Source organism: Hypanus sabinus, chromosome 8 (assembly GCF_030144855.1).
Source record: "Hypanus sabinus isolate sHypSab1 chromosome 8, sHypSab1.hap1, whole genome shotgun sequence".
In the NCBI taxonomy this organism is placed as follows: domain Eukaryota; kingdom Metazoa; phylum Chordata; class Chondrichthyes; order Myliobatiformes; family Dasyatidae; genus Hypanus; species Hypanus sabinus.
Genome location: NC_082713.1, coordinates 160,440,167 through 160,455,466, shown reverse-complemented (window position 1 = coordinate 160,455,466; position 15,300 = coordinate 160,440,167). Strand labels below are relative to the sequence as shown.

The window sequence follows — 15,300 nt, the reverse complement described above, 5'->3', positions numbered from 1 at the left end:
CGTCCAACCCCACCTCCTGTAAAAATGTTCTTTTCTAGGACTTTAGGATTGTCCTCCTCCTTCAGAGAATAGGGTTTTCCTTCCTCGACCATTGACGCTGCCCTCACCTGCATCTCCTCCATTTCCAAGACATCCATGCTCACCTCATCCTTCCACCACGTTAACACCATGAGACTCTGCATCCAACACATCATTCTGCTCAACTTCCTCTACCTTCAATGGGTTCCAACCACCAAACTCATCTTTACCTCCACAACCCCCTCCACAAAATAATGCAATCCCCTACAATGTATACCTACTGTACATATATATCACACATCGGAATAATACCTATAAACTGCAGTATTGTATCACCTTATCAGGATTAAAGCAGATCACTTCCATACTATAATCTAACGTGTCCAAAGAAGTCACTAAGTATAAATAGATCAATAACTGGTTCAACAACAAAGAAGCACCTTTAACATCAATGTTAAAGAGTATTTAATTAAAAATTCAAGTTACTCAACAAACTTAAAAGCACTCGGATATTCTTTGTAAATGGTTTCCCGAGTTATATTCTTGGAAAGAATTCAGCAAGAAGTAGAAGCAAAAGTTAAGTTTGGAAAGAGCAATGTTTTCAACTACTACTTATGGCTCAAAACTCAAGAAATTTAAAGTCATTAATAGAGAAACCATTGCCAAGCCAATTCAACTACCAAAGTCTTTTAATCCTTCCAATGCCATTGTAAATATAAAATAACAAATTAAATAATTTTTCATTATATACAAACTTGAGTCTTCACTCTTATGAGGATAAAATACAAACAAACTTTGCTTCATATAAAATTAAGAAATTATGAATTTCAAATGATGAACAGTTGGTCCCATAATAAAGACAAAAAAGACAACAAAAGGGTGAGAGGTGGTTTGTGGTTTTGCTGGACTTGAACAAGGTTATGGTAAGGATTTGAAGTTTTACTTCTAATGGTTAAATTTATTTAAAGTAATAATTTAATCACACTGTCTAGGTTTCAATTATTTGCTGCAATTTTCTGATCATGAAAATTCCTGATATTGTACAGAAAATAACTGAAAAATATTCTACTATTATACAAAGTATAATCTTTGGAGATATTTTCTATATCTATTTATATTCATATAGAAAATGATGCCTTCCACCATAGTATCTTTCCAGGATACTCCATGATGTGATTTTAGACAATGAAGCAAAAAAATTAAATAATTTTGTCTCAACGATGTTCATGCACCAGTTTGAAATAATCTTTGAAAAGCTGAATCTGCATAATAATTGCTTCAACATGACTTTTTTTTTTTTGCTTGGCCACAAACGCACATGAGGTAATTTCTTTAATGGTCCAAGCAAACAAAATACTAGATTTGCTTTAGTCATCGAACATGCTTTTCTGTGCCAGTGGTGTAGTGGTATCTGCATCCTTGGAACAAGAGGCTCTAGGTTCAAATCCGGCTGGCTCCGTACACACTTCCCAGTTTGCTGGATTGAGCATCGAGCTAGCAACTCAGCCCTGTAAAGCAGACAAACGCTAAAGAAATGGCAAGGTTGCCACCCGATGTGCCAAACAAGGCATGGGGAGGGGGAAAAAAATCCAACATATTTATTACAGATGATCTAGTATTGATGTAGACATCTAAAAGTAAATTACCTTCATGTTCACAAATATATGGCAGAGCCAAGAAGCAGAACAGCTCAGTAAACACGTGGTCTGGACCCAGTGGGTTCAGCTGTAATGCATAGCAGTCGCTCTCATTTGATGGCAGAGTTTGCAGCAAGGTAGTGCTTAAATTAAAGGTCGTCCTATCAGTCCACTTCAGATCATTTTCTGTCTGAGTAAAAAGAAACTATTTATTGTAAGTGACCATATCGGAATGCTTTCCTATGGTAACATTTTAAAGGAGAAATATTATGCCTTCCATAAAATGGAGTTCTTCCATAAAAATCTGTCAATCTTTCATTTTGAAAAGTTAACTAAGAAGACTTTCAGTTGTTGAAAGGTATTGAAGATATTTAGAAAATTACACTGCATCAATAAGCTACCCATCACTAATATCCTAGGGTCACAATGAATCTGTACCTGAATTACATAAACCATACTTAACATTTGCTTAGAAGGGTGCACTCATAAGGGCAGACCAGCAGACTGGATCAGTGTCTCTGCTGCTGATGGTAACATTCATTCCTCCAACGCCTGCTCACCATGGATCATGTTCAATATTCAGGATGTACTACAGCAATTCACCAAGGTTACAAATAACACCTAACTGCAGTACAACTCCACCATCATGCGAGGCTAGAGTAGTCCTTTTGTCAAAATACTCGCCAACTTCCCCTTTAAATGTCACAGTATGCTTTCCTTAGAGATATATTGATGATTCTTCATTATTACTGGGTTAATATCTATAAAATGCCCTCTTTACATTATCAAGAGGATACTATAAGCATAATGAAGCCCTCCACTGGTCGGGGTTGATCATGGATATTGCATCATAAATGTCTACGTGACACACAAGCCAGTGCACAAGCCAGGGCAGTACAATATGGAGAGCAAGCTGTAGCCCATAATCTGCACAGCTGATGAATCCAAAGGAACTGCAGTGACCAATACTGTCTGGCACCAGCAGCATCACAGGAAGTTGCCAGTCAGCATTGAACTCAAAGATAGACTGCCTTGAGGATTCCAGATCCAGACCAGACTGTTCCCTCAGAGCTTACTCCTGAAGATTGGGTATAGACACAAGGCTGCAGAGGTCTGAGATCAGCTTTGCTTCTCCTAGATGAATTTCCAACCACAGCTCATGTGCTCTATCTGCCTGTAGTGTTTGGTTTTAAGGCACCAGTAACCCATCTTTGCTCCTTCTCCTGTCGGTAGAAACAATTCTGTTGGACTAAGTAGCTAAGGCTCATATGAAGGCCAGGAGCTGGACTTGGTTGTCAGAGGCTATTCGAGACAAACATCTTTGGGAGCATTCAGTAAGTAACAATAGCTTATTTCCACCATCTCCCACAGCTATAAACATAAGAAGCAAATATTTATGGAGGGCTACCACTAGTTTACTAGGGCAACTATAGATGGACAATAAACTTATAATCCACATCTCAAAGACTTCTCAAAGTAAAGCACTCTCAGCATTTATTCATAATGACGTAACAGCTTTATTAAGCTGGCATGCACATTGGAATTCATTCTGTAAATGTCCCACTTATTTTGCTTTAAGTAATAACAGCAAATAATTAAAAAGCTTGATCCTATATTCAATTAAAATTACAAGAATCTGAAAGATTTTCTGATAGTTCCGTTGATTATAATTAAAGCAAACATTTTAACCAAAACAAACACATGCAGCACTAGATTACATTTCTGGTAGATGAGTTAAATTTGACAATTAAGAAATGATGAAGCAATGTAGATCAAGACAGATGTTTACTATTGGCTGAAGGAATGCCAAAAAAAAAAGAAATTTGAAGATATTTCTTTGAGAAGCTATGAAATCTACTACCATGGCTGAATAGTAATAGAAATAACAGTAATTACAGCATTTAGAAATAAGTTTCCATGTGGCAAATTAGATGAAGGCATATTGCACAATGGCATTACAAATAAAGCCCATGGAAAGAATAAATACCACAATATACTGGATGGACCAAGTGTTCTATTTTCACATTTTCATATTTATATGCTGTTAAGGCTATTGTTACAATTTATAAAGTATTTTTTTCTAAATCAAATGTTTGTGCACTCAGTACCTTGATAGCAAAGGGTAAAAATGTAATTATCTGGTCAGAAAATAAATATATCATAATTGGCATCCACTAAATCTTCATGATGATCTCAATGCAGGCAGGAAGTACTCCCTTGGCTAATTAACATTCGCTATCTCCCACAGAAAGTGAGGGATGTAAAACAGCTGTCTAGAACAGGCATCAGCTTCATGTCATGAACACAAGCATAGATTCCTGGGACATGACAGACCGAAATAAACCCTACAATAACACATGCCGTAGGACTTTTTAAATAGGGTGCAAAATCGTCTTAATCCTCTTACCTTTTCATAATCACTCTTCGTTTCTAATGAACTATCTCACACTACGAAAATAGTGAAATCTGACACAACATTTGTTTGTGACAGGAAATTTCACATTCAAATCAATAACTGCGCAAGGAAACTGATCTCTCTTTTCATGAAGGCAGATCATAGCCTGCTTTACAGTTTTCAACAACTCTCTGGTGCTCTACCCCAATGGATGTTCTTTATATTGATGGTTTCAAAATACATACAAAACAGAAGACTTCCTACTTACATCAATATCATTTAGACCAGTCCATAACATGATGAAGTCATTCAGCGACCTCAGGTAGGAAGACAGAAATCTATACTCTTCTTCAGTGTTGATGTCAACAAGGTGAATGGCATTAGCTACTGACTCACAGTAGTTTGAAGCATCTCTCCATTTCTTGTAGTCTTTTCTAATCCAGTAACAACTGTAAAATGACCCAATCCAACCAGGAGGACATGGTGCTGCAAGTGCAAAAACAATTATTCACTCGTTCATCTCTTAAAAGCTCCATAAATAGAACGATAGAAATTTGGTCCTTTAATACAAGCTCTGCTGGATGAGTACAAAAAATATACTGTTTATGGTAAGTGGTGCTGTAACCTATTCAACATCTGAAAAATACTCCAGAATTCAAAGTTCAAAGTAAATTTTGTTATCGAAGTACATATATGTTACCATATTCATTTTCCAGAGATTCATTTTCCTCTGGGCATACCCAGCAAGTCTATAGACTAGTAACTATAACAGGATCAATGAAAGATCAACCAGAGTGCAGAAGACAATAAACTGTGCAAATGCAAGTATAAATAAACACAATAAATAAAGAGAACACGTGATAATGAGATAAGGAGTTCTTAAACTGAGATCATTGGTTTGAGAACATTTCAATGATGAGGCAAGTGAAGTTGAGTGTAGTTATACCCTTTTATTCAAGAGCCTGGCAGTTGAGAGTTAGTAACTGTTATTGAACCTAGTGGTGTGAGTCCTGAGGCTCTTGTAGCTTCTACCTGATGGCAGTTGAGAAGAAAGCATGGCCTAGGCAGTGGGGATCTTTGATGATGAATGCTGCTTTCCTAAGACAGCATTTCATGTGGATGTGCTCAATGGTTGGAAGCACTGGCAAGTGTTTCACCATTATCTATTGTACAATGGCTAATTAGTGAGCATTTTTCATGAGACCAAAGGAACAGAAAAGCAAATATAAAATGAATTTATCACTTGCAGTAAACTGGCTCCAAAAATCAACAAAACTGGCATAATCTCTCTGGCAGATGCAGCAAACTTGCATCTGAACTGTGCTAGTCTACAAGTCCTCAACCAGCATTCCTGCTTCCACATCTATCATTACTGGAAAAATTTCTACCTATCTGCAGGTAGTTCTGAATGCCAGAGCCTTAACTTACAGAACTATTCATGAATCTTATCACTGATTAGTTTTAGCTAATTTTGGTAGTATTTCAGTAGAAAGTTAGGTGGAGAATTGGCAAATGGGATTTAATTCGGACAAGTGTGAGGTAATGCTTCTAAAATTTCAAATAGGAACAAGACATATCTGGGAAATTGGCAGGACACTAATGACATAAATATCATGAGCCTGTGCACCTTTATTTATTAATTGTTTTCTTATCTAAAGTGGTTAAGCCCATATATTTTCGGGTTCATCTTGCCAAGTTTATTTTGACTGGTAAGGATTTTCCAAGTATTATGATTATTTAAAGTGTTCTCTTGGTTATCACGGTTCCTTGTGTTTCAGAATGATCTGTCTTGCAGTGTCACTGGATCAAGCCACTGATGCTCTGTTGTTCCTTTACACCAGGGTTCAGTCATTTGTCCACGTACAGCGTGACAGGAAAGCTAATGAAAAGAAAAGATAAGATGGTTTCCTAAAGATAGTTCCCTAAAGATGGCCTCACAGGTCAATAGGAAGATGAAGAAGACATATGACAATGCTAGCCTTCATTTGTCAGGGCACAGAATATAAATGAAGGGACATTACGTTGTAAACTTACAAAACTCTGGTTTAACTGTACTTGGAGTATTGTGTGCAATTTTGGGCACAATGCTATAGAAGCGATATGATATCAGCAGAAAATGCAGAAGAGAATCACCAAAATGTTTCCTAGATTGGAGGATTTAAGTTATGGGGAGAGATTGGATAGACTGGGCTTGTTTTCCATGGAATGAAGGAGACTTCAGGGGTGTCCTGATCTAAGTATCTACGAGGTATATATGGGGTATATAGTGAAAAATCTCTTTCTCATGATAGGAGTATTTTTTTAAATAGTGCTCTACGAGCACAAGAGCAATTTCTTTTACTAAAAGGAAACATTTTTAGTTTAATTTTCCATCAACAGCAGAGTTGTGTTTGAGTATTTGATTCAGATAATTCACTTGCACCTTCTTATAAACTTACTTATGAATAATCATTAATATGCACATCTATACATAAATTCTCTTTAAAAAATCAGTTTGAGGAACAAAGCATGCTTTATCTTCTCTCATTTAAAGAGGCATACCTGCTTTCAAATTTGTCTCATATGAAACTCATTTGTTCATTGATTAATTGAGCTATCATAATTATATTTTAACCTTTATGTCAAAATTGTTTCCTATGAAACAATACTTTCAAAATTATCAGAATGATTAACTTGAGAAATTAAAATTGACTGATTATCCATGCTCTAAAGAATTGTGTTTCATACCTGTTTCAATAATCATATAAAATACTTGTGTCAGACTGAGTCCAACATGGTGTGTTTGCTTGAACTCCAAAGAGAAACCATACAGAGTTCCAGGCTTTAAATGATTCCAGATGTAATTATTTGTAGTTGGAGGTACAATATATGAAGTGAAATTTAGACTTATCGTAGTTAAAAATCCTCCACTCCTAAAATCACTCCAATCGAATGTAACAGCAGTTGTTGAAACACTTGTTTTTATGCCAAGTTCTCCATACAAACCTGAAAGATAGAAAATATTCCTCCCACCAGATAATGAATTACCATTTTTATAAATGTCAAATCTGTAATGCTTTTCTTCCACATTTGTTTAACATCTCGCTAGCAGACAATCTCATAATATCATAATAATCAATAAATAGTTTGAAGTGTAAAAAACTAACAAATACCTGCATTAAAATACAAATTCTCAACATAAAATACTTCATGAAAAAAAATCCATGGCAAACAAAAAAAATGCCATGACGAGTATTTCCCCTTCTTTCACACAGTGGTAAATCAAAAGCATGCAGTACACAGTGAACTAGTACTTACAAGTAGTGAATGATTTGCTGTCTACGATTTTCCCATTGGTCACTGATCTTATGGTAAAATAATAGCTCATATTTTCTTGAAGGTCATTCAAGATGATACTTGATCCATGAACAGATCTCTGCCAACAAAATGAAAATTAACTGTTAACTATGGGAAATAATTAAACAGCTTGGAGACTATCCTTAACAAAAAGATTTTGTGGAATAACTGATGTGCATGACATCATAAATTCACTCAAATATATTTATTACAGTCACAATGTATCCAAAAAAGTGTAACAATTTATTGTTACAAATAACATAACTGATGGCATGAATATTGATTTCTTCTTCTGGTAAAGTAATTCCACCTGCACCCCCCCCCCCTCCCTTTTTCATCTATTCTCTGCTCTGACCTTTTGCCTCTTCTCACCTGCTTATCACTTCTCCCAGGGTCCCTTCCTCCTTCCTTTTCTCCTATGGTCCAATTCCCTTCCTCTCCAGCCCTTGACCTTTACTACCCATTTGGCTATCAGCTTCCAGCTAACCTTCTTTCCCGATACCAAACTTTTTATTCTAGCATCCTTTCCAGTCCTGAAGAAGGGTCCCAGCCAGAAATGTCAACTGTTTATTCATTTCCATAGATGCTGAGTTCCCCCAGCATTTTGTGTGTGTAGCTTTGGATTTCCAGCATCTGCAGAATTTCTCATGTTTATAATTTGTTGTTACTTGTTTTTATTCCAATCTATACAATTTTTTCATTTTCTGTAAATTATAATATATTAATGCATTTTAAAATATGCATTTATATCCTAGTGACTGAATTTATTAGATGTGTTGATCACTGCTTTTGATAGATAGATCACGGCTTTTGTTCTCATTTGACCTTCAATAACTCAGCTTACTCCAGTAAAACAATGCTCTCCAAATCTAAAGTTACCTTCTTCATGAAATACAAGTGCATCCTTTCATAAGTATCTCATAATCTCAAACTAGTATTTAGTAATGCTACTGAATCCACCGTCAAAGATCCTCACCACCCAGGCCATGCTCTTTTCTCACTGCTGCCATCAGGTAGAAGGTACAAGAGCGTCAGGACACACACCACCAGGTTCAAGAACAGTTACTACCCTTCAACCATCAAGCTCTTGAACAAAAGTGGATAACTACACTCATCTATTGAGATGTTCCCACAACAAATGATCTCACTTTAAATACTCTTGTTTCATGCTCTTGTTATTTATTGCTATTTATTTATATTTGCATAGTTTGTAGCCTTCTGTTTTCTGGTTGATCTTTCATCGATCCTGTTTACGGTTACAACTCTACAGATTTGCGGAGTATGCCCGCAGGAAAATGAATCTCGGGGTTGTAAGTATTCTGATAACGAAATTTACTGTTACTTTGTTTTTACTTCACTTTGAACTCACCACAGTGCTGGAAAATTGTGGAGATAATGTTCCATATGTAATCAAGTAAGTGTCTGCACGCATTCTGTCAGCGAAATGATTCCATTCCACCAAAACACTCAGCGTTGTTCTAGTCGTAGCAAATTGGCAATCTGTGCAGTCTGTCATCTAGAAACAATGTGCTTTTTAATTTGTGTCAGAAGTTATGCAGTGGTAGATTGAAAGCTAAGTTAATTTTCTAACTGGCTCTGATTATGTGGGGATCTTTTGTAACACAACATTTAAGTAGTTGAACATCATCATAGAAATAAAGAGCTTAAAGTACTGTTCATTAATTCATGTTGTCCCAAAATACTTAAAGCCACTGTGGTACCTGGTGGTCAGCACACAAGCCTCATCATTTTCTCTGAACCTCATTGTCTGTTTTGCTTCAACTGCCTTCCTTCCAACTTCTCAGAAATGCCCATGCTCTCCATATATCAGCATTTGGAAAGAATGTGCTATCAAAATGTACCTCAGGAAGAAATATGTCAGTCAGTAGTTCATTATAAGAGCTAAGTGAAGGAAATTGCATAATACTACCCTGTACAATCTGTTTAGGAAGACTATAGCTCTCCAAAATAGATTCAAGTTCAAAATGGCAGTGCTTTAGCTCAGACGAGTTTGAATGGCTCTTCAACAGCAGCAGGAAGCTGTCCACATAGGCCTCGATAGAGTGGATGTGGAGAGGATGGTGGGGAGTCTAGGGTCAGGACACGGCGTCAGAATAGAGGGATGTCCATTTAGTATGGAGATGAGGAGGAATTTCTGGTGGAGGGGCTTGTCCTGTCCATTCTGAGGTAACTCACTCACCTTTAATTCCCTACCAGACGCCACGCTCTCACTTGTAGCTGTTAGCATGCAACAGTGGCCACAGCCCAGTAAACTGCTTCGACAGGCAGGCTAAGCCAGGTGAAGCTAGCTGGCGGGCCTCATGTCTGTCCTAGCATGTGAAGTCAGCTCCAGTGCACTAAGGTCTGCAGTGAGATCCAATGGCCAAGAGGTCAAAACAGCAATATTTGAGAGTGAAGGGCATGATATGGCACAGAAGTCACTTTTATCTACTGCAACCAAGGAAGACCCCAGTTTGTTATGACTACTCGTGCCATTTGACCCAGACTTCCAAGGATGAGAGAGTGGAAATGTCCCATTGCAATGGCTTATCCACTTTATCCACTGTGCTCATTGGCTATGACCAACACACATTGACATGTTCTTTTGATTGACTGTAAATTAACAAAACTAGTGCAGATAATGGACTGCCTACATAAAATCCTTTCAGCAATTGTATCCTCCAAATCTTCACTTCCATTGTAATATTCAAGATGATTGTTGATATTTGTGGTTCCTATCTTGATGGAGTAGTGAAATTACTTCATTTTCACTTCTGAATGCTTGAAACTGCACTGAGCAAAACAATTCTAAGTTGTCTTATTGCTTAGTTCTCACCAACTATCAGAGACAAAAATCACTACCTTTTGAACTCAAAGTCACACAACTGATGCTACTTAAAAACTCTTTGCTCTAAGCTCGTGCAGTCTCTAACAGCCACACAAGTTCACATGACTGAAGCTAGTTAGAAACTGTTCAGCAACAGTCCATTGTCTTAATTAAGTGACATAGTGTCCCAAATAAACAAAGGGAGTCCCAGCATTCTTGGTGAATTTTTGGTTTTTAAGAGTTGCCCCACATAAGTGACTGTGTGATTAACTAATGGACCAATTAACAGGAACCCGCTGTATTTAGAAATAATTGTGCCGCTGTGTTCTTTTATACAACCCTAATCTGAAGACAGGTCATAAAATCTGTCATTGAAATGCTTTATATTCAAGTAAGTATCCTTCTATCAATTTTAAAATCTAGCTTTGTAGTGGGTAAATCACCCTCAGTGTGTGAAATACTGGGGCTGCATTTTCTGAGCTCTCTTGCAGCTCACCTGGTTCCAACTCTATGCTTATAACAAATGCATGAATGTATTTAAAATGTGTTGAAGTAGTAAATGAAATTGCATCCAACAATCCCGAAATCTACCATTCCAGCACTACTAAAGTTCTGAGCTGGATTGACAGAGCTTTGCTGTATCTTCAGTGTTGTTTGCAATGAGGAAAAGATCTCGATTTGCCTATTTCAAAGATCTAATTTATCCATTAAATGAAAAAATTCAGCTGGCTCAAATTGTTGCATATATTATCAGAGAATGGATGCAGTATACAACCTGCAATTCTTACTCTTCGCAGACATCCACAAAAAAAATAGAAGAGCCCCAAAAGAATGAATGGCAGAAAAACATTAGAACCTCAAAGCCCCCTTTCTCCCCTCTCCTGCAAAACCGGCAGCAAAGCATCAAACTCCCCCCTCCCCTCCAATCATTCCAGCAGAATGGGTCAGCACCTGCCACCCACAGCAAAGCCCCCTAAGAGAGACCATGATGTGCAGTTAACAAAAACCATTGTTTACCCAACAGTTCGACATGCCACAGGCTCGCTCCCTCACTGACAAGGGACAAATTTCTTGACAACCAACATCTGTGGTACCATATAAAATGTTTACTTTCGAACAATTATGAACAGCAACTAACTCTTTTCAAATTACTCTTATGCTGATCAATGTGCAACAGCACTATCCAAGACCAACTAATAAAAATCAAACTTATTATCCAGCTGTTATAAAAACAATTTAGCCAACATTGCATTTTACAATCACTTTAACATTTAGTTAAAAGTAATTATAATTCAAATGTGCATAATACACAGTCTTACCTGAAATGCATGCTTTAGAATATTTAAGAATATATAAATATAAACAGCTCTGTCCAATTTGGTACTTCTTTCCTTCTGCTCCATGACATATTTAATTTCACTGCTGAATGTGCACTTTGTACACCAGGGGCATGCTGTAAAATTTAAGAGTTCAATAAGCTATCAAAATCAACAATAAGCTATTGTAAAGATCACGATTTTCCTGTCGGAATCTGTGTAGACTAAATTGCCTTGGGATGTACAAAACTTATTGTGTATAATTAACATCTAATTAGCATACATAATTGAACTCTCACCTTGATGTGCATTTTATGGCACAATGTGTTCTAGCCTCAGAAAGTCATGTCCAGGTCAATCTAAATAAATCTCTTGCAATCCGGTATTATAACTGTTACCTAAGTGTCCTCATAGAGGGATCAGAAGTGGAAGGAGTGAACAGTTTCAAGTTCCTAGGTGTCATCATCTCTGAGGATCTATTCTGGGCCCAATATTTTGATGCAGTTACAATGACAGCTGGGTATGTTTCATTAGGAGTTGAGGAGATTCCATACGTCACCAAAAACATTCTCTAATTTCTACAGATGTACCGTGGAGAGCATTCTAACTGGCTGTGTTACCCTTAATATGGCAAGGCCAATGCACAGCATAGAAATAAACTGCAGAAAGGTATAAACTCAGCCATCTCTATCATAGGCACTAGCCTCCCTAGCATCCAGGACATCTTCATGGAGCAGTGCTTCAAAAAGGGGCATCCATCACTCAGGACCTCATCGCCAGGACATGCCCTGTTCTCATTGCTACCATCAGGGAGGCGACACAAGAGCCTGAAGGTGCACACTCAACAATTCAGGAACAGTTTCTTCCTCTCGGCCATCAGAATTCCAAATGGACATTGAATCTATGAACGCTACCTCACTACTTTCTTTGCACTACGTTTTTTAATTCAAGATTTCTGAGGATCTAATCTGGTCCCAACATACTGATGTAGTCATAAAGAAGGCAAGACAATGGCTATACTTTATTAGGAATTTGAAGAGATTTGGCATGTCAACAAATACACTCAAAAATTACTATAGTTGCACTGTGGAAAACATTCTGACAGGCTGCATCACTGTCTGGTCTGGAGTGGCTATTGCACAGGACTGAAAGAAGCTGCAGAAGGTTGTAAATCTAGTCAGCTCCAACTTGGGCACTAGCCTGCAAAGTATCCAGGCCATTTTTAGGGAACGGTGTCTCAGAAAGGCAGCGTCCATTATTAGGAATGTCCAGCACCCAGGACATGCCCTTTGCTCACTGTTACCATCAGGTAGGAGATACAGAAGCCAGAAGGCACACACTCACCAATTCAGGAACAGCTTCTTCCCCTCTGCCATCCGATTCCTAAATGAACATTGAAGCTTTGGACACTACCTCACTTTTTTTAATTTACAGTATTTCTGTTCGTGCACATTTTTTAAAGTTTATTCAATATACGTAATTGATTTACTTGTTTAATTATTATGTTTTATTTTATTTTTTCTCTCTCTGCTAGATTATGTATTGCATTGAACTGCTGCTGCTAAGTTAACAAATTTCACGTCACATGCTGGTGATAATAAACCTGATTCTGAATTTAACTATTATATATTTACTGTAATTGGCAGTTATTATTAGATATTGCAATATACTGTGGACAGGTAACAACAAATTTCACAACATATGCCAGTGATATTAAACCTGATTCTGAAGGATCAGTTAATCTCTGTAACACAGAAAACGAACATGTGTGATGGTGTCTTTCCTTCAAGTGCTTATAGAATATTTCTCAAAATCTTTTACTTTTTGTATCTCCTCCCACCGTCCAATCCCCATGCCTCTGAAATATGCATCTGCTTTAGCATTATATTTTTATTGTAGCTTTAATTGGATTGCTTAAATGTGCTATCTCTTACTTTTTACCATAATTAAAGCCTGCAACAGATAATTGCCGCGCATCTCCAGAGGAAGGTTAGTTGCGCAGTATTAAATGAATTAAAACAACAACACACACAAAATGTTGGTGGAACTCAGCAGGCCAGGCAGCATCTATAGGGAGAAGCGCTGTCGACGTTTCGGGCCGAGACCCTTCGTCAGGACTAACCGAAAGGAAAGATAGTAAGAAATTTGAATGAATTATGAGTGGTGACAACCATCAGAAATTAAGTATTTCTGAAATAGCCAATTACATACTGTTATCGAATTGCATAAATGTCCATTCAAATGGATAATAAAAATCTATCGGTTTTACTGTTATTTTAACTGCTGGAGGTACTTAGCGACTCAGTCCTGATACAAGGTCTCGACCCAAAACCATCCTTGTGCCTCCACAGGCTGCCTGGCTCCCTGAGTTCCTCCAGATTTTTGTTTCCGCTACTGATAAATTCCTTTCACTGGAGAGGTCATACAAATCTTTGACAGGATAAATAGCGTAAACAATAAGAAAGTCACGTTCAAATTAACACTATGTCAGGTACAGCAAAATTTACATTTTCGTAATTTGCAAATTGCTTAAGGCAAGGTGGAGCAATGTAACTGCAGGTCTGAGGCCCGATATCGTGGAAGAGTGTACATGTTGCAAGGTCCACATTCTCCGCCTACGTTAATTTAACGAAGATTTAAAGTGTATCCAGGTGACCAGAGAGCGCCTCGGATTCTCTAAAAACAGGCTTAACGCCACACCTGTTTTTAAAAGGGGGAGTGATTCTGTATTTCTTATTCATTAAAAAAAAACAATGTTAGTTGGTGTTTTTTAACAAACGTACACTGGAGAGTAACTAAACATCCCACCTTGATCGTCAAATCTTTAAGTTAAGGCATAATGTTGGAGAATATTAGTTTAGCGCCAAGGCCGTGTTATTGCAGCGTATAGGAAAAGATGCGTGTTGTATCATTGCTAGAAAGTCGTATCCTTCAGTATTGTGTATTATTAATCCTGAAGCGTTTGAGAGTGAACATTTCAACGGACGGGATGGGTAGAAAAATTAAACGGAATTACCTTCAACTTGGAGCAGAGTTGGCGATCTTGAAAAGACCGCGCTTTTCCACGCACTGCTTCAGCGCTCTTTGTCAACCTGGGCTGTTTCCCTCTCCTGCCTGGTCGACCAGTTAACTAGCACAGCCCCTCTGGCTCTGGATCACCTTTGGTCACTGCTCCCCCTCGTTTCCTTCGTTCCGCGAGGATGATGTCGCCATGGGGACACCTGCCCTCCGCTCGAGGATTGACACCTCCCGGGCGCGGGGATCCAGGCGAAATTGGCTAAAGCCACTCGCTGCCGTCTGCTAACAGCTATACAAAATCTTACAAGGACACCGCCACCTCTTTGTTGCCCAGTGCTGAAAGAAAGCGGTGCTGCCAAAACTCTGCATATGCAGTGTTGACATATTATGATGAATGCATTTCATTCTCCGCATGTCAACTGTTCCAGTGACCAGTTAAGATTATTCAAATTAGGAATAAAATAGAAGATGGTGGACGGTGTTTACGGGATAGGGATTACCTTGTTTACCTTGAACACAACTTCTGTCATATATAACTATGCCAGTAACATTATACTGTCTTATAAACTCTTCTTGGGCTTTCGGCTGATACAGGTACCATCTGTAACCGATGTTTGGATGACAAATTCTGCCAGTTTCATCAGGGTTGGCGCCTAGGCATGTCTAGTCTGGTGGTAATTATACCCTCTCCTGATTAGATCGTCCACCTCCAATCAGGTTTGCGCTGTCCCACCTTGTTTACAATGAAGACTA

The 15,300-nt window shown here is 38.0% G+C and overlaps 1 protein-coding gene across 5 annotated transcripts in view; it reads right to left on the bottom strand.

Moving 5' to 3' along the window:
• The window catches only part of ptprq (protein tyrosine phosphatase receptor type Q), a 171,284-nt gene extending 156,402 nt beyond the window's left edge, over positions 1–14,882 (bottom strand). For 2 of the 5 annotated variants that reach the window (XM_059978391.1, XM_059978392.1), the window contains exons 1-7: positions 14,546–14,865; positions 11,533–11,666; positions 8,756–8,902; positions 7,348–7,465; positions 6,778–7,035; positions 4,319–4,536; positions 1,665–1,845 (exon numbers count right to left, since the gene is read on the bottom strand). In XM_059978391.1, coding sequence (XP_059834374.1) covers positions 1,665–1,845; positions 4,319–4,536; positions 6,778–7,035; positions 7,348–7,465; positions 8,756–8,902; positions 11,533–11,616 — 1,006 coding nt within the window. In that variant the 5' untranslated portion in view covers positions 11,617–11,666; positions 14,546–14,865. Of the gene's footprint in view, positions 1–1,664; positions 1,846–4,318; positions 4,537–6,777; positions 7,036–7,347; positions 7,466–8,755; positions 8,903–11,532; positions 11,667–14,545 lie in introns of all 5 variants that reach the window. The other 3 variants (XM_059978394.1, XM_059978390.1, XM_059978393.1) reach the window with 3 other exon arrangements.
• Between the last annotated feature and the right edge of the window lie 418 nt (positions 14,883–15,300).